The sequence below is a fragment of the Carassius auratus genome, chromosome 13 (genome assembly GCF_003368295.1).
Source record: "Carassius auratus strain Wakin chromosome 13, ASM336829v1, whole genome shotgun sequence".
Taxonomy (NCBI): domain Eukaryota; kingdom Metazoa; phylum Chordata; class Actinopteri; order Cypriniformes; family Cyprinidae; genus Carassius; species Carassius auratus.
In genome coordinates this window covers 9,471,784-9,499,294 of record NC_039255.1, presented here as the reverse complement: position 1 = coordinate 9,499,294, position 27,511 = coordinate 9,471,784, and the positions used below count along the sequence as shown (strand labels likewise).

The window sequence follows — 27,511 nt, the reverse complement described above, 5'->3', positions numbered from 1 at the left end:
GTGCCCATCAAAAGTCTTTTAAATCATAAATGGTACAGAGTGATGTTGATATTATTTGCTACGGTTTTTCAGCAGATGATTTTGGTGGTGTAAATGTAGATCCCATCTGTGTGTTTGTGTGTGTGTGTGTGTGTGTGTGTGAATGAGGTCTGCTGGAGGTCAGACGTGTCCTCTTACTCAATAAGCTCAGCTGGATTTTCCCTGACGGTCTCAGTGAGAATGGAGTGATACAGACTCAGTTTATGGTGGCGTCTACTGGCTTCAGCTGATTTTGAGCGCTATCTTTCATTAACAATACATGACAAAGGTTTATTATTAAAGGGACAGATCACCGGAAATGATTGTCATGTTTTATGTCCCCTTAAGATTCTGTATTCATTTTTGTTCTGTCATTAAAAAAAACAACCTTGACTGAAAAATGGAAATTCTGCTTCCACTCACTTTTTAGTCATAAAAGGACATCAGTCTGCTAAGGTTATATAGATAATAAAACTTAATTGTTTGGTGATTTTCAAATGTTCTGCCAAATTCAATTTCTAAAGAAACTTTGACGTTTAATTTAATGTAAAAAACCTGTCTGCATTTAATTGCTATTAAAATGTCAGAACCGTAATGAATTATTAAATCGAAGACTGAATCCTGTCTGATGTGCTGCAGTAATTTTGGCCAACAGAGGGCACTGTTTCACTTCAAAGTGAGAACACTGGGACGTCAATGAGGTGAAATTCATTCTGAACCTCCGTTATTTGCAAATTTCAACCATTTTTTTTTATTACATTTGTTTAATTTTTAAACATATATCATAAATTACTCATATTTACAATACAATTTGTTTTTATTTACTTACACTATCTAACCGTTATTTAAAATAAATATTTAGGACAAAATCTAACTTTTTATTTAACTTGTAAAAATGTGTGTACAGTGTTTGTAAATATTATTGTATGAAATAGTAGATAAAGGTAGATAAAGGGATTCAGTATAGTAATTATAAAATGTAAAATTATGCCAATGCATAAATCGTATTTACACATTAGATCATGAGAGGCAATAGAGCCTCTCACAAGAGATTCATCAAGAAAAGGTAAAGCAGCAGAAAATAATTCTGCATATGTTTAAACTTTTTTTCATCAAACAAAAAAAAAAAAGTTATATAGTCATATGACATCAATTGGGTCAGAATGTGCACATGCATTTTTAAAACAGGCAGAAGGATATTAGTTATAATGTGTGGCTGTCAGAGCCTGTAAAGGGAACATCTCCAGTGCTGCCACAGGGCTCCAGGTTTTGTAGCCAGTAAACACAGTGATGTTTCTCATGAGTGTTCAGTGCACCCAGCCAAAGGAGCTGCAGTCATCAGACCATATGAATCATGTCACTTTACATGATGTGAATCGAGCTCCTGCTGAGTTTTAAATCCTTGTTCAGAGCGGAATGAGGTTAACCACGAGGCCATGAGTGGAGATAAAGGGAGGCAGGAAATAATGCTACAACATGCACCTCCTACATTATAAGTCATTATCTCTATGGATTTTGTCTAAGCGTTAGTATGGATGTTGTTTTTCAAGAATATTCATATCATAAGCAGTTTTGTTACTTTCACACTAGGGCACTACAATGTGTCCTAGAAAAACTGAGCAATGATACACAACAACGTCAGCAATCATGCAGATTGTCCAAAGGAAAAAGATGATGCAATCTTAAGAAAATTGACCCATTTTTTAAGGATGGCTTCGTCAAAGAAAAATATTATTTTTATGTGTTTATGCTAGAGAATCCATGTTGCTTTCTCAGCTGCATTCGTAAGATTTTGAAAAGTTTTTAGATTTGTCAAAAAAAAAAATTATATATATATATATGACATTTAGACAATGGGCTTTTATAAAAATTTCACGAAGGCATGTGAACACCTAGAGTCCAACCCATGAACATAATATTTATTACATTAATGTTTTCTTGCTGTGTAGGACTACTATTAATTACCATGATCCATAAAGTAAAACACAAAATATATTACATAAAATATAATGATGAGTGACCTGTATCAGTGATGGACACCCTGTCATTTTATATTCAAGTGCCTACCAGGAACCCAAGGCTTATTAATAAATTAGTGGTTTGTACTGCCCTGCAGTCACAGCACATCTGAGTTTCCTTTTAAAGATGTGACCAATTAATATTATGATACAAATTAAAACAGGGCATAATGTATATTATACATAACAAACTGAAACATTAACAACATGCTAAATCTGATATACAAATACCCAGAGTCAACATTCAGTGCTCTTAAGTGCCTTAAAAATGATTCATTTGCATGTCTAATAATTTCATGCATTACTGCAGTTCCTCTTTCAGTGCCTGTATTTACAATAAAAACTCCAAATCTTTACTCCAAATAAACAAACGCATCAATCTGAAACTGTGGGAAACCAGCGGCTTTGGCAAATATCACCAATTTGAATTAAGACTGAGCTTTTAGGGTAGCTGTGAAGGGCCTCCATTGTTGTCAATGCCTGTTTCCAGGGCAGGGGTCATGAAGGAGGGGGTCGGGGGGACCTGGGGTTGTCTGGGCTGGTGGAGGTCCTGGGGGTGAGTGGTTGATGGAGGGTCCCCGGGATGGTGGTCTTTTGGGCGGAGGTCACATGAGTGGATGATGGTCTGGAGGGGGCGGCGGAGGTGGAAGTGGACAGTTGCTGCGTGGCGGTGACCTTGGCTCCTCTGCTTTCACCCGGGTAAAATTGATGCATCGCCCCTGTGGAAACAGATGGTGGGATCACTGTCAGTTCAAAGTTGAAACTACATTGCTTCAACAGTTTTAACTTATGGGGATAAAACATAACTTATGGTCTTTACATACTTTGTATGGACAGGTTGTATTTTCAACCCCAGAGGTGACATATTCACTGTGAAATGCGTGGGATTCAAAAACAAAAGCTCGGTACAGCTGATCCTAGGTTGCATTCCCTTGCTAGCTTTCGATCGAAATGCCCAGGAGATGAACCCACAGCACTTCAGACATCCAGAAACTCAGCTGTCAACTGCAATTCTGTCCCTAAAATCATGGGGGTGGGGTTGAAGAGTTGCAGCACTGCGCTCAAGGAAGAATAGCTATTTGTGAAAACGGTGTTGGAACAAGAGGCTGGACTCTGAGAAAACGTACATTCTTCAAGATGAAGTGATTCATTGTTGTAAGCAAGGCTGATCATTCAGGAAGAATCGTCAGAGAGCGTTCAAACTTAGGGGCAGACTGACCAAAGCCATTCAAAACTCACTTTATGCTTCATTAGGTGCAAAAAATGAAACTCTGGATGATGCAGGAATCCACTGCAACACCCACTTTTGTCAGGACTTAAAGAAAGTAATGTATTCATATGCAAGTGCTTAAATGGAGGCAAAGCTCTCAATGTTTTTCAAACACAGTATACTTGGCTACAAAAATAAATAAATAAATAAACAAACAAACATTTAGAAATTGAAGCAATAAAAAACTGCTTGAACTTTTAAACAGCACGTCATTGCATCATTTTATAAAACAAATGTTCAGGTTCAAATGACATCTTTAACATTTTTAAATACTAATATTGCTCTTGGATATTTTCTATTAATGTAAGTAAATATTTTATTTTATTTTTAGAAATCTCCTGCTCACCAAGGCTGTATTTAGTTGTTTAAAAATACAGTAAAACATCAATATTGCGAAATATTATTACAATTTGGTATGACTGTTTTCAATCCTATGATGACAAAGTTATATTTTCAGCAGCCATTGCCCAAGGCTTCAGTGTCACATGATTCTTCAGAAATCATTTTAATATGCTGATTTTGTGCTCAAGAGATTTCATATTATTATCGAAGTTGAAAATAGTTGCTTTGTTTTATATTTTTTTGGAAACCATGGTTTCTTTGATAAATAGAAAGTTCAGTAGAGCAATATTTATCTTAAATAGAAATATTTTGTGATATATGAAATGTCTTGCAAATGCTGTCACATTTGATCAATTTAATGCGTTCTTGCTGAACAAGAGTATTAATTTCTTAAAATAAAAAAAATACCAACCCCAAACTTTTGAATTGTAGTGTAAATAATTGTAATACAGATATAACTATAATTTAATAAAAAAAAAAATAATAATAATAACAATAAATGAATAAATGATAAACACACAAATATTAGCTAGCATGGCAGCCATTACTAATCAATCTCTAGAACCACAGCAATTGTTACTATCACCTTCAACAAAATAAGCTCAGCGGGAACTAATTTGTGTCCAACTCTGATCTTGCTGAACTTCATTTAAATGACTTTCACTCGAGTGGAAAGGAGAGCCGTTAAGGGGGGAGTCAGTCTGACATGCTGCTTGAGCACATATCAGACAAACAGATGGACAGTTTAAAGAACACTAGCTTAATTATCACAGGAGAGATTACCTCCGTTTTGTTCAAGGGTCTGAGAGGACTGAGGGTGGGATTAGATATTACTTTTATTGTATTATAGTAATAAGGGTGGTGTTAGTTCACTGATTATGCAGGAATGATCTGCATAAACAGACATACAGAGAGGTCTACATGTCACATGCATCTGTTTTCTAATAATGTTGTCTGACTGAGTTGGGATGGTTTATACAGATATAAGATTGCCAGGCAAAGCTGTCAAGTCATTTATCTTTCTGTTCAGATGTTCAATCATCACATAACAGTAAACAGAGGCACTGAAAACTTGGATATTTGTCATGGGTTTGAGTCAACATATTGCTTGCACATATTAAACACTACATTTACGTTATAAATACACCTTGCGGCCATAGCCTATTGTTATTATTAATTAGTTTTTTTTTTTTTTTCAATAAAAACTTGTTCTGACTCTTAAACAACTTTCCATTTTGGTTGACCGCACCAAGCCCTCTAATTTTTAAGCCCCTCCCCTCCAAGCACCTCTCATATAGAGAGCACTTGTCACAGATTATCACCTTCTGTATGGTTGTTTTAGGTTTGTTTCTGTTGAGGATTGCCATAATATAAACACACAAAAAATAGCTAGTATAAATATAAATAAAAATATTCTCATACACATACATATTTTAAAATTAAACAATTATATAAATGTTAAATTATTTATTAAAATAATAAACACAGTTTACACATGTATTAGTCATATATGTGTGTGTGTGAGAGAAAGAGAGTACAGAAATTTTATTTATTAATAATAATACATAAAATAAGAATACTATATAAATATATATATATATATATATATATATATATATATATATATATATATATATATATATATATATATATATATATATATATATATATATATATTACATAAAACATTTAGCAATAAAAAATAAATAATTATAAATGAATGCATGTTTCAATGGTTGTTAAACACCTGTACTGGTTGCAATGTTCAATGGGACCCTGGTAGATAGCACTACCTTGCTAGTGGCCCCCAGGTAATTTGTGTTTGAGACCCCTGATGTAAAGCCTGTAGAATCTTGTAACCTGCTGGTGTCCATCCACAGCAGTTAAAACACCATGTGGACAGATTACTCTTCCCCACACCCACATCTGCACAGTATTCATGAGTCTCCATTCTCATCCGGCCCATATGCTCACACTTGTGCCGGCCTGTTGCTGTGCTGCTTGCCAAATTGTCTGGCAAAATAATGGTTTTGCCTTACAGCCAGACAGATGTGAATCAATCACCAAAATCTGACAATAGCCTATCACAATAAAACAGTACGTGCCGAATGGGCCCCATGTCATGTTATGCATTGGTCTAACACAAACCCACATGAGAAGGGAATCCCTTGACAATCAGAGGATGTCACCTAGACTCATAAATTATGTTAAAAAGCCTCTTCTTCTGTTAACCAGAGCCTTTCTAGTCAAAACTTTTACATCTCTGTGGGTCATTAGGAAACACAAAACAAAAACACTCTCTATTCCACAGCGTTTCTTTGTGTGAAATGCAGATGGCACTCAGACGTGAAGGGGAAGATACTGAGCATTTGAGGTGAAGATTGTAAACTGGCCAGACAAAGACTTTCAACAACAATGGCTTCTTTCTTTACAGAACTACTAGTGAGCAATAAAACAAGGCTGCCACCTCTGCATCACAAATGCATGCACTAAGGCCTATGGGTAAAAAGTTTGACCCGTACTCATTCATATTACTCATTCGGTTTACTGTTGCCATTGCCCTTACAAAATATTACCATGCGGTTTTTTTCAGAATTCTTTATTTATTTTATTTTAATTTTTTATACAGTTCCTATAGCAGTGTTCTGGGAGGCAAAAGTCACCCTTTTTTTCAAACCAAGTCAAATTAAGATTAAATAAAGATAACTTACACTATCAGAAAAAAAAATAATATTTTATTTGATGACTTCAGTTAAGTTCGGAAACTTTTTTTTTCCTCAGATCATCAGTCATCAAAGCTCAGTAAATACTGGTCAGACACAGAGACTTACTTTAAATTCCACCAAGCTGATTACTCACTAATAACCTTTTAATGTCATATTTTGTAATATTTGGATTGTTTTAGTTTTGTACTAAACTTTTTTTTTCTTATCCAATGTTTTGCCTGCTCGGAGGAAACACCCCTGTGCTATAGTGTACTTACAATGAACTAATCAATGAACTATCGATACAGTGATGCTAAGCAAGAAATATGATAGTCTGTTTAGTTGCAGTCCATCTTTGAACTCTTCAAAACCCTAACAAATCACATAAGCCTTGGAAATGCAAAGAAAGAGATGAGAGTGATCATCAAAGAATGAAAAGATGGTTAAGAAGGACTAATATAGAGATTAGGCCATTTATAGCTGAGCAGAAGTCTTGTTTGGGCACAGCGAGTTGTTTGTGTCTAGGCATTGTGCTGCAGGTGGGCATGAAACACACAACTACACCCCAAATCTTTCTGAATAGCACAGCTGTTTCCACCCAAACCCAGTTCTTTACAGAGTCTGCTGCCTTTACCAGAACCTTCTAAAGCTCATGCAAAATACATTGAGTAGCTGGACACTAGTAGTTCCTCCAGTGACAAGCAGCCTATTATGGAGCCATGAAGAATTAAACCAAAGTAAATCAGATTGGTCCCGTGTCAATGGGATCATACTGTACCGCCTGGGACACTGCAGCCCAAATGAAAGATGCCTTTCATAGACACACAGATGTGTTGCCATGACACAGCTTGTGCTAATGGAATAATGCAGGGTGCAGAGAGCAGGGCGCAGACACTGAGGGACGTCTCTTACAAAAGGCACAAGAGAATAAGACTGTGCTCAGCCACACCGCTGCTCCATGTGAGGAGGAATTAAAAGCAGCACAATTCAACTGTTTTTTCCTGTCCTGACTACTGAGCATGCTTAAAAAGAACGGGAAAGTCATAACAGCTGTATTCCAAAAACAAGTGATCTGCCTCTCCTCCTTCTAAAGCAGCACCCAATGAGCACAGATTTACACAGAAACCACAAACTATGGATCAAATATTCATATTTACTTACAGCTGAATCATATTTAATCAGAAATAAGTTTCTTATGCTCATCATTGCTGTATGTATTATGTAAGGCACTATGAAAAATGGAAATGTTATCTATGATATTCAAACACAATTATGCATCTGGTCTCTATTCTGTAGAGAATTATTCGTCTGTATTGGAATATCTATAGCTTGAATGGTCATTGTACCTGATCTCTGGGCTGAGGTCTCATGAGTGACACCTGGTCGTATCCTCGACAGAAAAGTGCCCACAAAGCATCCAGTTTATCTATTTAAATAAAACCATTAAAACATTTTGGACTATTATAGTGTTTCTTTCTACTGATATTACAGAGCAAATTTAGTGAATACAGATGCATTTCTATGGAAATAAAAACTCATATACCTGAAAAGGACTGTACCACTTTCTATGATGGTCATAGACATTTCTGAGGTTAGGTTCATAAGGCTCATATTCATCCTCAGGCATTTTCATTACAGCATTCTTTGGCTTCTCCAGTTTAGCTCCTTCCTTCGTGGAGCCCTTGTTCCCCCAATGCACCTAAATACACGGGAACACAGTCAACTTAAAACCCACTAAGACTATGGAAAAATGGTTGTTTCATCATGAAAATATTATTAAGGAGCTGTGTTAGTGTGGCTATACATATATAGAGCTTTTTCTTGGTGCAGTGGAAAGGCCTGCATGTTTCAATGATCCAGAGACCAACAGAGCAAAACACACTTCACACAAGCTTGCATTAACACTAGTGTCTTTAAGTAGTGCACTTGACAAGTAATTGGCACTGGAACTGTGCAAAGAGTGTGCTTATTTTACAAACATCAATAATGCACATGTTTAGTATTGCTACCTTTGGAAATTACAGGAGTAAATCTACAGGCGTCAGCTTGTCTTGTGATGTCACATGATCTAATTTTGGCACCAGGCAGACAGGGACCATTTAAGGTCACAGTGATGTGTTCTGGTGTCTTGAGGGTTCATGAAATCATTCGTCATTTGTGGTCTTCATCCCACTGCAGCCCAGGTTAACCTATGATCAAGACACCCAATATAAAGTCAAAACAGACACACTGTGTACATAAAAATGCATCACCTCCATTCTTTTGATTCCACCGACTCCTCTTCCTCCATAGTAGGATGCATCTACTGTAGGCCATTTCTTTTTGGGCATGCCATCTTCATCATCAGGTTCCTGTTGAGTGCACGAAACTTACATAAACCTAATATCACACTAGTAATAATCAGCATAGAATAACCATGCTTTAAATTAATGTTGAAAACAGCACTCTTTTTCTTTTTAGCATACTCAACCAATTAGTTTACTAAGATAGAATAAACACAAAGACACAGTCAAATAATGTTAGCTGCGAAAGTAGCAACCACATTGTGCCTCCAAATCAAAGAGAAGCTTCAGAGACAGAGTGCCTTGTTTTGGCTCTCAGTGTTAAGAAGCACAGATGCACGCTCTAAAGCCATTTTCCACAAAGCTCTTTTATTTCCCATCACCCTCAGTGACTGCTTGCCTTTGACCTCTGGGAATAAAGTAAACACAAGAGGATCATTATGAGCCCCTTTTCCAGAATTTTGCTATTCAGTCATCCTACAGTTGAGCCTGTGGCTCTGCTGTGTCCATTTTCACTGCTCACTTGTCTTTATTTACACGGCCGTGGCATAGAAAATCCCCTTAAACGGTGATGGACAGTTTTGCAAAGCAGTTGCACTCCTAGCTAGCTGCTGATATTGGCAGCGTAAGGGAATGTGGTTTACAAGGAATTATGCCATTTCTAGGACACGCTGGATTCAGCTTATAAGAGCTATTCATTTTTTATTATGTGCTATCTGTTTTCTCAGTGCCCTGATTCATATCAGCTCTAAATTTCCATGGTGCATTTGGTTGGATGGTTGTGCCTAAACACACACATACACAAACATTGACAACAAATGAGGTTTGAGGGAGTTCAACTCACAGACTCATGGGGAGGGGGTGGGGGCACTTCCTTGACCTGAAAGAAAAATAATTCCCAGTGAAAGAATGTTATCTAAGCTGAGAGCAGTACAGTATAATGTTATTTTTATTTGCCCAGATGACTTTTGGGGCCACTATAAATGTTACAGCTTCAATCTTTAAGACGTACCACTGTATAGCAAAGAGGCCAGAACCACCACATCAGCACCAGACCAAGCAATAGGAAAACAGCCAGTAACGAGAGGAGCAGGACCGTTCCATCATACACATATACATCTTCATGAGTATTTGCTGGCATAACACAAATGAACAGGTAAGGAGACTAAAGAAGAGGGCAAATGATTGCTCCAAACGATGGAACTTTTTTTTTACTGCTGATTTGAACTTACATGGCAAAAGCGCACTTCTGATGAAAGGAAAGCAGAGGAGACCTCATAAGAGAAAAAGAAAGTGAAAGTGAAGTGACATTCAGCCAAGTATGGTGACCCATACTCAGAATTTGTGCTCTGCATTTAACCCATCCGAAATGCACACACACAGAGCAGTGAACACACACACACACACTGTGAGTACACACCTGGAGCAGTGGGCAGCCATTTATGCTGCGGCCCGGGGAGCAGTTGGGGGTTCGATGCCTTGCTCAAGGGCACCTAAGTCGTGGTATTGAAGGTGGAGAGAAAGCTGTTCATGCACTCCCCCCACCCACAATTCCGTCCGGCCGGAGACTAGAACTCACAACCCTTCGATTGAGAGTCCAACCCTCTAACCATGAGGCCACGACACGTTGAAAAGACATTCTGAATCACTGAATCACTATCACATCAATCCACCATTCATATTTTTACAGGCAGAAGTGGTCTTGACAAAAGAACAAAGATATACTTACACATTCAGCAGTGGTGATACGCACTGAGCTTGATAGGACAAACCCTCATTCATGCTAACATGCAGACGTATCACCCTATAATACACACACACACAAAAACACTTCAATCACCCCTGCTGTAAAAGACATATTCATTGCATTTCTCAGATGGACATGTGTGAGCTTGTGATGGGGTTATTATTAAAGCCATTATAAGCATTTTCTTGTTCAAATTTGTAATGTGGAGTCAGGATTAAACTGTTTTTTTTTTATACCAAAACATGGCAAAAGAAACTGGACAAAATGATTAGACAAGGTTTGTGGTTTGATTCTGAGATCTGTTAAGTATTTCAAATGATTATCAACGTCACAAATAAGACTGAATGGGAATCAAATGGAGACTTTTGCTTTAATTCCTTGCTTTTCAGATTTTTCTTCCAATAAAAGGCCCTTAAAAAGCCCTTATTTTTTAATATATAGTATATTCAAAAATGTAATTTATTCCTATTACATTTCTTATTCTATCATAAATTTCTAAAAGTATATAAATAAAATATATTAAATATAATTCATTTGTAATGTTATACTGTACATGTCTTTACTCTAACTTTGGATCAATTTAATGCATCCTTGGAGAATAAAAGTGCTAATAAAATAACACTGACTGACCCCAAACTTTTGAATGGTAGTTTAAATATATATTATAGAAGAAATATTATGTTGGTTCTATGTAATAGTAATAAAATGTGATGTGTATTATAATATGGATAAAATCTTCGGTGAAACATATTTGTCATCTGGAGATGAGAAAGAGATGAAAAAGCAGAGTTTGTCATGTGACGGATAACAGTCAATGAGACATGTTTGTGGACATCAAAACTGACAATGTGTCCATTTCCCCTGACAACTTTCTCAAAAATGTAATTTTATTTCCAACATCAGGGATGCTGCCATGTCTGGCTCTACCATGGGCATTCAGAGCGCTGGTATGCCGGAAAAGTCTCAGCTTTCTTGATTTAGGCGATCCCTCTTCTTCTGCTTTGATGGGGGAGAAGACAGAGCTGAAAATAAGTTACTGAAGGGGTATTGCCCCGTCTCCTCTCTGTCGGTCCTGCACACCCCTTCCAGTGCCACTCTTTGGGCGGGATGGGGGATAGGCTGAAAGGGGGCACAACAGGAAAACAGGGGGTTGGGTGGAGGGGGGTCCAGTGACAGATCCATCTCATTTTCCATCAATCAGGGAGCGACTGGCTCTTTTTAGAGCACATCTTCAGGAGGCCACTCAGTCACCATGCGTTTAGGTGACAGCACTGACAGCTTCGTCTCACAAGATGTGAATACAGAGGAGAAGGACAGGGCAAACTTTTCCTCAAAATCACCTTTTCTAAACCCCTCAAAAATGAATGAACATCACTCACATGGTCTTCTTACAATCAGATTATACAGACATCACTTGACTTAATCACTAGTTTGCATAAGAGGATGGCTTTTTTAATTTCAGGTGATTCTCCATTGACTCTAATTAGCCTGAATAATTCCACCCCTCTTGTAACTCGAGTATGATGGAATGTTTCATCTCCGTTTTTCCCTTATATGAATACATACCACATCTGCTTGACTTTTGATTAATTCAGTAATCACAAAATCAGACTCTAATACCACAAGATGGTATCCAGACATGTCATCGCAAAATAAACATCATCTTACTAATACAAGACTCTCCCTTTCCCAATTTTGGCTGCTATAATAAAATATTTTTTAATGTTAACTAAAAACTAAAATTAAAAATGGTCTCCAATATTTGAAATTAAGCTTTAATTAAATAATATACACATATCAAAAACCTACAATTAAAAAAACATAAATAAAATTAAAGTAAATACAAAAATGTACTGATAAATATAAACTGAAAAAAATGACAAAAGCAGATAATTACAAACATTTCAACCAAAAAAATTACTATAATACTATATAAATAATACTATTATTTACTATTAATTATATTATTAAGAACTCTTACTAATAATATTAAGAAATATCAGACTGCTGGATGGTGTATTCTAGTGAGGCGTAATAAATAAAAATAATATGCATTATTATATATTCTATATTCTTGGGCATTATTATCATTAATCAACAATTAAGCATTTTGATTAAATCCGATAACAAATATTGCTAAGAACGCATGAATTAATCAAAAGTTTTGTATGAATGGAAAGTGCTGAATATTGATATACCAACTGCTTTTGTGTCACATTAGCAAATGCAAGGCAATACAGTATGCAGTGATGTAGGCTGACCAAGAGTAGAAAAGCAGCCCTGTTTTGCTTAAGGTGCCATGAGAGGCTCCTTTATTGGCATCTCAAAGAATCTTCCTGACAAGAACAAGACAGATGAAATCCTCAAGGTGTCTACAGCCAGCGGTACACATAATTATTCAGAGAGCTTGCAGGGAAATGAGCTGCCACCAGCAGCTCATTTGTTGTAGAAGGCCTGGTAAGTAACCTGTAGTGAGACTCTGGGGCTCAGCTCTGGCTGATGTGGATATGAGCGGCTCTGTAATTCACTGTCTGTTCTTTTCTCTCTCAGCACAGAAAACCACCAGTGCCCTGGGCTAACATAGACACTCACTGGGAACTTTTCACGCAGGTCAAGCCCATGGTGACTAATCTCTCAGAGAGGCTAATTATACACTCAACTTGGGCTTTTTACACCACATGCCTGTTGCCTCGATGTGTTAGGGAGCGTGGAGATTGACGGATAAGAATAATTCCAAATGGCATTGACCCTATTTTTTCAAGGGTACCAATGCATTAAGCTATAAAATGGCAGGATAAAGTGCACTTACTTTCCAGCCTCATTTATGATTGGTGCAGGGCAAAGAAGGAGTGTATCTTCAGCAGTGACAGGTCTTTCATTTAAAAATGAATTGCATGAAAAAGAATAAGATCCATTTTCACTGATAATCAACATTTAGACCTACTCTCAGGGTAAGAAATGGTAGTACATAATGGTAGTATATAATAAAGTAATGTTGCACACATTATTCTTGTGTTTTCAATAAAGCTTAAAAGAAGAATTCAGAATTAAAAATACTGTTTGTAAAATAATGTTACTTACTCAGTGTAGCTGTATCATTCACTCTAAAGCTGCACAGGACCTGATTGTTGTTTCTGGCATGCTAAAATCCATTTCCTCTCACAACCACTTGGAAAGAGAAACACAAACCAAAATGTAATAATTTTAAAAATAGCTGCACAGTAAAATTCCTGTTTTTTTCTCTCAGAAAAAGAAATGTAACCAAAAATTTGATTAAATTGCATTTTTATGTACTTTTTATATTTAAATATTTTTAAAGTATGAGAAAAATGGCCACATAAGGCTGTGCTGGCTTTTTAGATCTTTGTTTCATGTAGGTTTTCTTTTCTTTTTTTTACACTCTTAACTTTTCAGGAACACTCAATTCAACTGAGAAATTCATATGCTCCAGTGGTGTTAATAATAAAAGTGAAGAGGTTCACAAATCTCTAGTAGTCATGTAGCTGGAGGTGCAGCATTGGTGGCCAACAACACTGGCGTCCTTTGAGACCCCCCAGGCAATCATGTAGACCCTATGACGGCTGCTAAGCAGCATATGTTTGAGAGAAAAACACGCTCACTTAGAAGCTGTCTCAGTGGGCGTCAAAGGATGCAGAGTGGATGTGACCATACTTATGGCACTGCACACACCAGTGTGCATATGAGGGAGATTTGAGTGGATTTGTACTTATTCTGCCGTTCATCTCTAAATATTGCTTCACCTTTAGAAAATGTTCTGGTTGTAAGCCTTTAACATTTAAGTGTGTAAAGTTCACATGATGAGAAACATTCTGTATAGTGTGCCATCAGGGAGAGACAGTTGTATGGAAAGGTCAGGAGAATATCACTGCTCTGAGAAATAACACCATACGGTAAGTCTCAGTTCTCTTCTTCTGTATCACAACCAGCATTTGAAGCTTCAAATCATGAATGTAATTTGCCATTCACAACTAATTTACTTTCGTGAAATAATGAAAATCAACAAATATGCTAAAAATATGGGACGACGCTTGGATGGATTTTGTTCATTAGGAATTGTTAAAAGTGGGCATTAGAAACCAGGAAGGAGCCAACTCTGAATATGAGATTGCCAAAATAATGCCTGTTTTAATATCCGTTCAGATTATCCGATTTCCCTCATGGCCTTAGTGACAACAGCATAAAAGTAAAGCTGTTTCAGAGAAAGATTTATTACATTTTTAATAAAAATGTGATGTAATGGAAGTAGCAACAGATGTTTTATCCTGGGACATATATACAAGTGATTATCTAGGAAAAAAAAAAAAAAAGAGAGAGACTAATGGACTGAAGAAGCCTGGCACACATCACTATAGATAAGTCTGTTGTGTCACTGGAAGATCCATTTAAGATATTTTTAGGTTCAAAATAAATAAATAAATAAATAACGTATGCATAGGTGAATTGTTCACAATAAGATCAAGATTTATAAAATAGATCTGAATTTTCATTTCATGCGAACTTTCAGGATAACAAAGACAAATGTATTCTTTGGAGTAACATCATGCAACAAAAAATCCATCACAATAAGGCCATGAGTGTGCATTAACAATGTAAACAGGTTAGTTTACTTTAAAGATCCTTCTTTCAGTATATGTACATAAGACCTGGTGAATTGAAATGGCTGATCATGGGGAAATTAAAAAAAAAAATGTTCAGCTTGTCTCTCGTCTCATCATGGATCTTCCAAAACAAATTCCACTCTCATCCGATCCAATTAACCTGTCATTTCCTCTCTAATTATACTAATCCTGTCTGCCATGCAGAAGCCCCTCTCCACCCCACCTCTGCGTCTAAATTTGCCCAGCTCTCTTGCTCATGCCTGCCTAATGTGACGTCCATACAGCTGAAATGGCTAATTCCATTTAATTTTGGAAGCCAGGCATCAACATCCATGTCCTTTTCTTCTCTCGTTACTGTCAGACATGGTGTGCCGGGTTCTGACAGGACAACGCAGGGGTAAAAAGGTCAACACTGGCTTGGCAGCGGGCAGCGCTGGCAGCGAGATGGTGGGCAGGGGCTGGTACGCTGACTGCTTGCGCCCGTTGTGCTGCACGGGAGAGCTGACACTTCCCATCCACACCTGAGAGCTTGATGGCTTGGGCTGTTTAGAGCAGAGATGCCACGTCCGAGCACGGACACTTCAATCACTGTCCTAACTGGGGGATGGGGTCCAGATGAATCACAAAGGTTAATCAAAGCAACGATTGCTGTCATGTTTGATGGCTGGGTCTCCTCACAGAACAGCGAGTGATGGCCTGTTAGCAGGCTGCACGGGCTGGTCACTTCTCATCAGTTTGATCGCTGAGACTGCGTTCACAACACACTAAACCAAACCACACCAAACCAAACCACTACCCACAATCAGATTAGCCTAAAAGTAACCCAAAATTGTACCAGACTGTCCCATGCTTCAAATGAATCTTCAGCTAAACTGTAATATTTAGAGGAGTATAATGCACTTATGGATGTATGAGTAATTCCTACAGTGCATTACTTCACAGATTGATTTAATTACAACAATATGTTTTAACATTTTAATGGACACTAAACCAAACAAAATCAGTCAACTAAAACAACAAAACACTAACCACAATCAAATTAGACCAAAAATAAGTCCCAAGCTTCAAATGCAACTTTGGCTAAACTGCCATATTAAGAGGACTATACTACATGGCTGATGGTAATTTCCACTGTGCATTACTTGAAGGATTGATTTAATTACACAACAATATATTTAATTAATTATGACATTCATTGTCATGCTATGTTTCCTTTAAGGATCATATTCATTAATCATGCTAAGTGGCTTGGGGTCATTAACTGTGTTGTTTTGGATTAGTTGTTTTAAAATAAAGAAATAATACAAGATGATTGTTAAAGGGATCGTTTATTGTAAAATGTAAATGATTTAGCCTTATGTTGTTCTGAAAGTATTTTTTTTCTTTTTGCAGAACACAAAAGAATACATTAAAAAATATTACTTTTTTTAGTAGCTTTTTTGTCCTTACAGTGCAAATCAGTGCAGTCTATTGTTGTTTTGGACACCACTGTTTTTTATCGTATGGACAAATACAGTTAAATGAATATCTTCTTTTATGTTCCACATAAAAAGACCTATACGGTGTGGAACAACATGAAGATACTTATTTAATACAAATAATGACAATGATATTAATAAATGTTATTTAAATAAACTCGTAAACTAAAATATATCTTAGTGCTACGCCACAAAAGTATAAGTGTGTGGTCAAACTGCAGGGATGTTGTTTTAACCACCATCTTTGCCACTGGTCACTGCGTGCCCCCTCTCTCTCCCTCTCTGTGCTTCAGGGTTTGATGTCCCATAAGTTGACAGAGAACTTATTGTTAGAAATGCTCAAGTGAAATTAGAGAGCTGTTTTTTTGCCTGGCTGGTTTTTCCTGGCCTAGTTTGACACATCGGATCTGTTGTCTAGCCGAGGTGCTGCAGAATATCTGCGCTGCAGTTCCGCTCTGCCTTTACCAGTGAAATGCCCATTTGTTTAATTGGCTGCTGCTCGGCAGACAGGCCTGACACATTGAGCACTGGTGTGTAGGCCAGAGAGGATGGATGTGGCTTGACATGACCTTATTAGCATGCACTTACTGCGCAAGAATGCACTTACAGCGCCGTCTCCTTGGTGATGCAAACCGGCGGATTAGCTCTGCCCAGACATTATCAATTTTCATTTTCTGGTGAGTGCGAGAGAGCGCAACTGGCAAGCTTCTATTAGGCCGCTCAGGGCTTTCACACAATTAGCACAGACAAGCTTTTTATGTGTTATGGTTTGCACACTGTCCTCTAATATTCTTTTAAAAACAGACAGATTTAATGAATCAAGGTGTTAATTACATTTATTTTCAAATGATTACAAAAACATTATCATGGTGAGTCTTGTGGTAACTTTTACAGAAACAACGTTTACAGAGACACCTCTAATACAGACAATATAGTTACATACTGAGGTGCCACAAAAACTAATTATTGTGCAGTAGTGCTGAGTTACCTGTGTCTGGTTGAAGTCTTTTACACCCACACAGTATACGATAACTCCCAAAGGTACAGTAGATGGGCACCAAACAGTCAGCTCTATTATTGAGCAAATGCCAGTGTCAATTACACATCTGCCAAAGAACGTGCCACATCCGTTGTGACATCACTGGCTTGTGTACTTGCATCTTGCTGTGCTGTGACAAACTGAGAGTCATTTAACTCCCCGTCCGTGAGTGCTATGATCACACTGGCTGTCCCTGTGAAATAAATATCATCTCATTGAGGCTTGATTTTCGCAGAACAAAAGCAGAAGTGTGAATGAATTGCATGGCAATTCAAAGTGGCATTTACCATAATTTCCAGGATATATCTGCTCATTTGGCTGCAGTTTAAAAGCAGATGTTTACAGCAGGAATTTTAGCCATAGTAGAATCAAAAGATTAGAAGATCGGTGTTTGAGTGATTAGTACTCAATATACACAGACGTTTTAAAGGAGTAACTGCATTCTGCAACCAAATTAAAACAGCATTAATGCAAGTATTCGAACCGTAGTAAATCAGAAGACTAGAAGATGATTCAGTGATGGATTTAAATTTACTCCTTTGATTCAATAAGAAAAAGATACCTGTTTCAGTCCAAGATTCATATATGTATCACCTCCTGGTATTTCTCTCTTCAAAATATTTAAGCCTTTCGTAATTTAATTTCTGAATGACAGATGGAGGAAAGTTATTAAAATGCAAACAAACAATATGTGTATTTCTTTGCTACATTAACATTGCTTTGGATGCTGATGTGTGTGATACCTGTTCTCTGTGAGTTTCATAACTGTTGTTGCGTAAGTTGAGAACACAATGAAGGACACCCACAACATTGGGCTCTAAAAAAAAAAACAAATATTGAAATCACATTATTTCTTAAAGGTAACACAATATGCATGTACAATAGTACATCAAAACTAAAGCAACTTTACCTTATACATTTTCTCTGCAAGATGCTCCACAAAGGAGTCAATTTCAGCCCAGTGGTTTTTGATGCTTTCTGACATATAATAAAGACAAACAATTACATAACAATTACCAAATTTTCTTACACTATCTGAGAGTAGCAGGTCATTGAGTACTCTATAAAATGCACACATGCCACTAATTAATTACAGCCCCCAAAGCATTCCCAACACAAACTAATTGCCTTTGTGCCAGATGAATCTGCCTCCTGCTAGCAGAGAGCAACACCCCTTCCTCCTGGAGACAGCCATTTGAATGGGAACAGATGGTAATGGGTGAGTGTAACAGGTTGGGGACCAAAATAGAACTGGCATCTACATAAGCATCCAAAAAGGCTCACAGCTCCATCTCTGACAGGGAGTCAGGAAACAAAAACCTGGACAAGTGGATCTAGGAACAATAGCTGCAATCAACACTAATCTTTTGTCAGTTCTAAACAAACCTGTAATGTTATATATTGATATACCGTGGCTCCGAAATGGACATTTGGCCCACAATTGCAAAAAAAATAATAATAATAAAAAAAAATACATCACATAAACACACTACTGGTGTGTACTAAATTGGAACTGACTCCATGTACTGCATCCAAATCACTTTAAGACAAACTGGTTAAAAAAGTAAAACGGCAAAAATAAAGTAGTTAATGCAAAGTCGAGCATAATTTGTTTGCAGATGACACATACATTTGATATTTTGTTATACAATGAAATTACATCTAGACATTTTAAGTGTGGCTAAAGTGTCTAAATACTTTTTGGGGCCACTGAAATAAGTCATTAACTTGAATACAATGTGCAGCAGTCTAGAATAACAAGACTGTGCTGGTTTCCTTTAATGCAGCTTGACCCTGGCTTTATCTCTTATAGGCTACTCTGAACTAAAATCTATCTTCAGCAAACCACTGACTCATAATACTTTTATGTTAAGAAACATTAGCTCCGTTTACTTTAAAAGAAGCCATAAATTAAAAAGAATCGTATATAGTGACATAAAACCAGTTCTCGTTCCACTGATAATCGAAGGTATTTTCTCTCTGAAAAGCAATGGAGCTGCTTTTCTTGCCAAAACTCTCTGAACCGATGGCCTGATATTTACAATGAGTGTAGGTTCACTCACTGAGTGGCATTTAAGGCCTTGAAAAATCAGCCAGAACCATTTAGCTCATTAAAAGTGTGGAAGTGTGGCAAAAGCCTGATGATGCATGTAATCCCTTAGGTCTCTAAAAGCATTCAGAAGTGTAGCATGCATTTGCACTCCAAACACAGTAACAAAAAGGTTGTAGCTGGAAGAAATGTCTATATATTTTTTTCATTTATGTTAATTTTGTTCTGATATAGCCTACTTATTTAACGGGATTCCTTCAAATTTAACAAGTTTCACTAAATGAGCAAAAGTATTCTCTAAACTTTAAAGACAATGCTAGTTTTTACTTCATATTTAAGTAAAATCGGATGGCCACAAAAACTTTTTTGGGTATTCACAATGCTTTTTTGGGTATTCACAACTTCAAGGGGCTAAAGAATTATGAGCACTAGCAGTATGCCACCAGCCACTTACTGTTCACTTACACTCACTAAGACCTCATTACACATTTAAATCTGAATAACTATTTGCATTCAGCAAAAAAAAAAAAAAAAAAAAACAAAAAAAAAAACGTAAACAACTGTAGTTGTAAGTTGCAAGAAAAAAATGCAATGTATGCAGTTTTATTTATCTTGAGACATCTTATTTTTTAGAAACGGGATTTTGTATGGCGAGTAAGAGTATGAGTAGTGCATGCTCTTGTATGATTGAGAGGGCTGAGATTGTGATGCGCAAATGTGCATGTGAACTTCACCAGGTGAAAGAAAATATGCTTGTTAAATCATCGCCCGAGGCAGAGTCTTGTCCTTGTATCCGCCACTTTCTAAAGCCATTTAACATTAGACAAAAACCTTCAGGAATCCACATCAGGAAAACCATAAACACATTGCATGTTAATAGAGACAGTGAATAGTTCGTTGTTTATATGGCTCTGGAATTTTGCTAGATTTTATGTCCTCCTGCCATATGCACCTTTGGCTGCATGGTCTCCTTTGGGAATAGATATTTCATAGATATTCCCCACAATATTTTGCCAGGGGTCTTCTGGTAGAATATAGCTAAAATGACTATCAGTTTAAAAATGGTAATGAATAGTTTTCATATTAAAGCATTTGGAACAATTCAATTCTGTTACCCAGCTGTCTAAACGAATGACTGTGGTTATAATAGCTGTGCCGCGCGTGCGTCAGAGGCGTCGCGCAGCCATGCGCGGTGAGGAAAATAAGATGCCATAAATAAGAAGGCCACTTACTTGTCGAGGATAAAATATAAGTCGAAAGCACCTTGACAAGACCTCTTCTCTTCCTCAAAATAAAGCTCAGCTTTTCCAGTACGAAGCTGCATAAAAAACACTAAAATACCCACAGCAACATACCCATTTCATCAGTTTATTCTCTCCAAAAGCACACGGCTAAAATTGCATTTCATGTGACTCCTGCAGAAAATGAAAAACAACTCTTTTCCATGACATGTATTCCTTATCAAGATATTTGAATGTCTTGTCAGAGTTATATGCTTCCAAAACACAGAAAGCTCCTCCTCAAGGAGAGATGTTTGGAGGAGCGACCACACACCGGACGGCGAGCAGGCAGCCAACAGCTCCTCAGACGTCCTCTTTCCGGGAGAGGGAGAATATTGGCTTCAACGAAAATCCTTACATTCTATTTGATATTAGCCTGTTATTCGAATCACTCAAGCTTTATAGAATGAGAAAAGTGAAACCTTTTTGAATGTATATAGTATTTGTTTCTTCTAAAAATAAAATTATCAAATAGGCTAATCCCTAAAGTAGCTAAACTTAAAAAATCAGAAACAGGTTGAAGAGACACAACTGAATATTAAAATATTTATTTCATTTAAGTCATCCTACATTACATAAAAGTTTCCATAATTGGAGAATCGTCACCAAATCGAACAGTTATATCGGTATGTTTTACTTGTTATGTATCTGGGTTTAAGATACGTTTTAAATGTGCATACAGAATGAGACGCTGTCTTTTGTGGTACTCCTCCCAATCTAACGGTCTCTGACTTCTGTCGTTGATTACCCTCTATTTTAATTAACACTCCAGCAAAGTCAGAGAAGCACCAATCAAACTGGGAGGGACTGGGGGTTTGGGGAGAAATGGGGCGCGTAAGCTCCGCGTCCTCGGCGTGGATAAGTGCCTGTCAGGATCAGGAGACAGACGATCGTGAACGCGCGCTCTCCGAGCGGATAACTGCAAAACGCGGCTCCTTGTATTGTGCACCTGCTCCTGAACATCCTCAGCTCAAACCTGCTGTAAGTAAGTCGCAATCTTACTGCATTTAATGGTGTGAGATATTACATTTTATACGAAAATGCATGCTGATTATGGAGATTTAAAAGCTATTTACAGAACACCAAACCAAAGGTAAAATAACAGGAAAAAAATGTTAAGTTCTGAATTATCCATCGATTTCGCGAAATACATCCAGCTTAATCCAGCTGACTGAATCACTGAATACATGCAATATTTTTCCAGTGTCCCAGTGTTTCAGAAGAATACTGATCAAAAGCATTAGGATATTTAAATCCAAATTGCTCCATTAATCCAATTTAAGTATGAAAAACATGTATTGACTTTTTTTTTTGCTTTTCATCACTTAAATCCAGATTTTCAGGAATAAAACATGGAACAGAGTATTTTTCCTCGCTCCTTGTGGACTAATGACAGCAAATTTCTCCATCACCATGTGGCGGATTTCTTCACCAGTGTACAAGTTACACAGGATATACCTGCTGGTACATCATTTGGACCTTGTGTTCTTCATAATACCTTTTATGACACTATAGCCTTCATTGCATTGAAGTCTTCTGACAAACGGAATAAATCACATGTATTTCGGGTGAGTAATTTAGTATTTACTGCATATTCAAACATGCGCATACTCACATTTACATTTTTACACCTAGATTTTAATTTTAGACTGCAGAATTTGTCTAGATTTACAGAAATTGTCATCCTTTAAATGAAACGCGTGTTATCCAGACATATACTTTGTTACACACTATATACTGCAAAACAAGCACTTGTTACTTATTTTATTGTAAAATGTAATTTCTTCTAATGTCAAATATGTCCCGAAATCAACAGATAGATCCTGAGGCTATGAAAGGTTCTCCATTAGTAGTTCCTTGGCTGCGGTTAGTACAGGCTGCAATGAGCGCAGAAGACCAGAATACTGAGGCCTACTTGAAAGGAGGACAGCTGCACTTTCAGACTATTCGAGATGTGAAGCAAGGGGAGGAACTGCTTGTTTGGTACGATGAGGAGCTGTCACATCTTTTGGGGTTCGAAGACATAAAGACAAAAGCACTGACAGATGGTGAGTATGGGTTGCTAATCTTGTATTTTAAGAATAAAATCATTATTTAATGCTCAAATAATTTGATATATTGTACCTTCATATTGGTTAGAAATATATTGGTCAGTGACTAAAATATCTGTAAAATTAAAATGGGTCTAAATTGCAGCTCTTCAAAACTTTTGCACAAGTGCTTTGGTATTAGCCTTCAAGCAATTTTGCTGTAAAATATTTATTTGTAAATTATTATTATTAAAAAAAAAAGAAAAAGAAAAAGAAAAAAAAGCTCTTTATACCAGAGCAAAGCTGCATGCAGGAAGCCATTTTACTGACACGTAACACTGAACACAGAGGGTCTTTTAGATCCTTATGAATATTTGGCAACAACACAAAATGAACGTTTTGTTCAGATATTAATGATTAAAATGCATTACATTTGTATTTAATGTGCAAATGTAATATTTAAATGGATTGTTTGTAGGCTAATAAATGAGTTTGTTGCTTAAAAGAATTGTTGCTTTATTGTTAAGTATTATTATTATCATTATCGTGGTCTGACAGTGCTTGTATCTTCATACGCAGGCTACACATGTTTGAGATGCGGCCAGGCCTTCAAGAACGAAAACCCTTTCCTTGCCCACTGTCGTTTTTTATGTGCACAGGAAAAAGTAGATATCATCAGACCAACCAATGAACAGAAACAAGACGTCAAGCGACAGCGCAAAATCATAGATTTTCACAACATTGCAAGAGATCTAGAACACAAAAAGGACGGTTCTCCTGAAGACATGGGCATACCTAGGAAAAGAAAACAGGAGGGTTCCTTAAGTCCCCAGAGCAAAAAAACTGCGTTATTGGAGAAAACCAACATCACTAATTACAGCAACACTGCCAACATCAACAAAGATGGTCCAGTTTTTCAGGATTTGTCAGAATCAGACAATTTATCAACAATTGAGTCAAAGAGAAGTAAAAGCAGTGCGTTTACCGAGGTTAGAAAACCCTCAGGACAGCCAAACCCCAAGCAGACATCACGGGATGGAATGGCTTCTGAAGTAGGCCTGCAATCCGACTGCAGCGCGTTCTCATTTGTTGTACCCAAGAACGCGCACTCAGAGCAGAAGAGCACATTCTGTGACTCCAACAAACGCACCATCACTGAAGTTCAGAATACTTCACCACCAGATTCGGATAATATCTCAAACTCTTTCAAATCAAAGCCTGCACTAGGATACAGAAATGTATTGGCCTCGCACCTGTTTCATACTGACTTGCCAAGCGCTCATGCAGGTGGAGTGATGTCCGCTCCTCTGGGTACAGGGGGATTTTATTACCCGCCCGAGCATTGGACCAGAGCTATAGGTGGCCAGCTACAGTCTACTTCTTCTTTGACACTTTTGCCCTCTACTTTCACACCACTGAGTGTTTCAGTGCAGAACTGGTGCGCCAAATGCAACCTCTCATTCCGAATGACCTCTGACTTGGTGTTTCACATGCGGTCACATCATAAGAAAGAGTTCGCCACAGAGGCTCAGGTGAGGCGGAGGAGAGAAGAGAAACTCACCTGTCCCATCTGTCACGAGTACTTCCGAGAGCGTCACCACCTTTCACGTCACATGACATCACATAATTAAGAAGAAAAACTCTATCGCATTTTAACCAGGTACATTACAGAAGTAATTATTTAAAATGCATTGCCCATAAATAATGCATTGATACTGTGATTTAGCTTTATAACACCTTTGCAGCTATCTAGCTGACAAAAATATGTACTAAGACCGTTTTTCTAACGTTAACATTGAGTTATGAAAATGTTATTTCTTAGTGTTCTCTGACTATTCGAAACGTCCAGTTTTTACATGTCTGACGTTGGTTATACGAACAATAAGGGAACATTCTATTTTATCATATTTCAAACGTGAAAATTCTCTGAAACAAGTTCTAAAACAAGTAGTTAGATGACATGTCCAGCTAAAACATTTCAGAAACATTCAAGCTAAAACGGACATTCATGTTTTGAGAACATTACTAAATGCCAGATAACGTTGTATGAACTTTATATTTACATTACTGGTTCGGAGGAAAAAACGAGAGTAGGAGAGAAGCTTGCCTGCATGTTTTGAGAACATTTTCTGTTAGCTGGGTAGATTGTCTTTTTCTTCAAAGGTCATAGTCATTTCAGCAAGGTGGGCTATGGGAGTGCAATTCAGGCGAGGACTACATCGCCACCAGGTGGCTATAGACATGAATAACTTTCTCTTTAGAAATAGCTATACCTAGGACATTTAGTTGTGACTAATACTGTTGAATTGCCTGGTCATTTTCAACTTAACAGTGCCTTTCAAATGTCAGGATGAGTACATAAACGGTAGAATAAAAGGCTCCAGCATTTTTAGGTTTGCTAACAGCTGACTAAAACTATTATAAACTGTGCGTTGTAAAGAGATTTTATATTTGAAATATACATCACTTCATAATGACAATTTTTTTTACAATGTTCTTTTCAGATCTACTTCTTTTAAAAAATTTTAACAGCACAACGACAAGGGGGATGTATTTATTTAAATATAGCTTGTTCTGTTGTTTTATTTATCGTTTCTTTTTAGATAAGTACAGTCACTGTATTTCATTAAATATTTTGAACATATTCCCCAGGTGTTTGCCTCTGATTTTAGCCATCCAAAAATATTAATCATATCAATAACTACTTTCCTTTAGAGAACAGTTACACTAAGATGAATATAGAAGTTCAAAGTTGTTTTGTCTAGTCAATGTAGTTGTTAAATCATTTTTAGAAGTATGTTTAGGAAATAAAGTGTCAGTTTGTATTTAAAATAATAATTTACAGAGAGAACTTTCTTTAAAAATAATGAGGTTGACAATTCTTGCATCAGAATATGAAAATAATTTTTTGAAACAATGGTGTGACACATTACACTCGCCTGCACTAACACTGAGTGACCGGTAGAGTGCACTCTCAAGCAATTCTGAAATCCCTAAAGCCTCATGACTCTCACAAAGCAGCTGTTGTGACGTGAGAATGGTGTTGCGTTCACATTGACCTTTGCCACATGCACAGTTCCTAAAAAGTTAGTTTGCTTTTTTGTTAAAGCAAGCCTCCCTTTAATTATGCTTAAATAATAGGTAATAAACTCAACACTCAGAGAAAGTTCACCAGTTGTAACATAACCACGAAGTTCAAAAGGACGCCCATCTGTATTTAGCTATAAACATTCTGCTCATTCAAGAACATAAATACTGAACTTCTGAAGACATTCGAGACTGAATGAAAAGATGTGTATATACTGGCCTAATATTGGTGCAATTAGATGCGGTAATCACTTGAGGAGAGAGACATTTCATACACAGAAAATCTGTGTTAGCTCTAAACAGCATCTTTCACAGCTGCCATTAATTGATTAGGCCTCAATTTGGAAAATTAAATATTGACTTTGGTTTTCAGTAACTTTTGAGTTTTTACTTTTTGACCAAGCCTCTGGTGTCCTGTACAACTGATTTTAATATTAAACCCCAGGAAACTAAACATTGCCTAAAGGGGACTCTGGTGAGAGTCAAAACTGAGAGTTTCCTTCAGTGTTTCTGGGCAGATTTAGTGGATGTTGGCATTACATTCTCACATTCTTCTGTTATTTTATGGTCTCTGTGGGAGAGCAAGTGATCTACAATTTAACCAACCTCATTCATGCTGACACTGTCAAAACTAGCCTGAGAGAGAGAAAAACAGCTTTTTGATTACTTTTGAGACTATTTATCATCTCATCAGTTTGGTTGCCGCCAAATTCTTAGTAAATCAAGTCAGTTGTTGATATCTCTACTTAAAAACAGTTTTACATATTCGTGGTTTGCTATTCTTCCAACCTGTCGGGTGGTTTTAGAGAGGATTGTCTAATGGTGAGGGTTGAAAGCTAGCTGGATGACTTAAAACCAGCATTAGGCAGGCTTAAACAATTGTTATTTTAAGCTAAATAAAAATTTAAAATAATTGTATCAATTATTTTAATAGAAAACAAGTTTGATATTTTTGAATTCACATTGTAGCGATAAAGTGCAGTGTAGTGGTAAAAGCAGGAAACACATTCACATCTCTTCAGCCTATACACACCCAAACATGTTGACATCTTCAAGGGTCTTTTTTTAGGCACCGCACAGAGAAACCATTCAACACTCAACGTCACACAAAGGAAAGATACAGCAGACAGCAACTGGGTTCTCTTCTGTGAGAACATGCTTTCTGTTTTCGTTCACGGACTAGTGGGACTAAAAGGGTTTACATCAAATTAGTTTGAGCTGGGTGACATCATCTGTTGAAGTAAGAGTTGGAACTTCCTGCACTTTGAGACCTGATGCTCTTGAAGTGGGTTGGAGGTGGGAGCTGTGGGTTAGAGATGTCTTTGATGTCCAGGTAAAGAAGTAATGCACCAGGCTGGTTTCTGATGTCAAATCTGACTAGACATTCTCACTTCTTTATTCATTTTCTTCATTAAGTGAACAATGCAGAAATATGCAGCAGAAAATAAACACTGGTGGTTTAACATTTTATTCTACTTATAAGGCTAGTTTTCATAATTTAAAAAACACATTTACAAAAATACATTTTATAAAATATAATATACTG

General features: G+C 37.1%; 1 protein-coding gene and 1 pseudogene across 2 annotated transcripts; one reads left to right on the top strand and one right to left on the bottom strand.

Annotated features, from left to right (window-relative positions):
• Positions 1-772: 772 nt before the first annotated feature.
• LOC113113235 (anthrax toxin receptor 1-like) lies at positions 773-21,019 on the bottom strand (annotated as a pseudogene).
• Positions 20,898-25,545, top strand: LOC113112562 (PR domain zinc finger protein 8-like). 2 transcript variants are annotated; one of them, XM_026278251.1, is made up of 4 exons: positions 20,898-21,829; positions 22,184-22,416; positions 22,665-22,896; positions 23,458-25,545. In XM_026278251.1, the coding sequence occupies exons 2-4, from the start codon at positions 22,201-22,203 to the stop codon at positions 24,507-24,509; spliced, it is 1,500 nt and encodes a 499-aa protein (XP_026134036.1). In that variant the 5' UTR covers positions 20,898-21,829; positions 22,184-22,200; the 3' UTR covers positions 24,510-25,545. The 2 variants fall into 2 exon arrangements, with proteins under 2 accessions (XP_026134036.1, XP_026134037.1); XM_026278252.1 differs by having other exon boundaries at positions 20,898-21,833.
• The last annotated feature ends 1,966 nt before the right edge of the window (positions 25,546-27,511 follow it).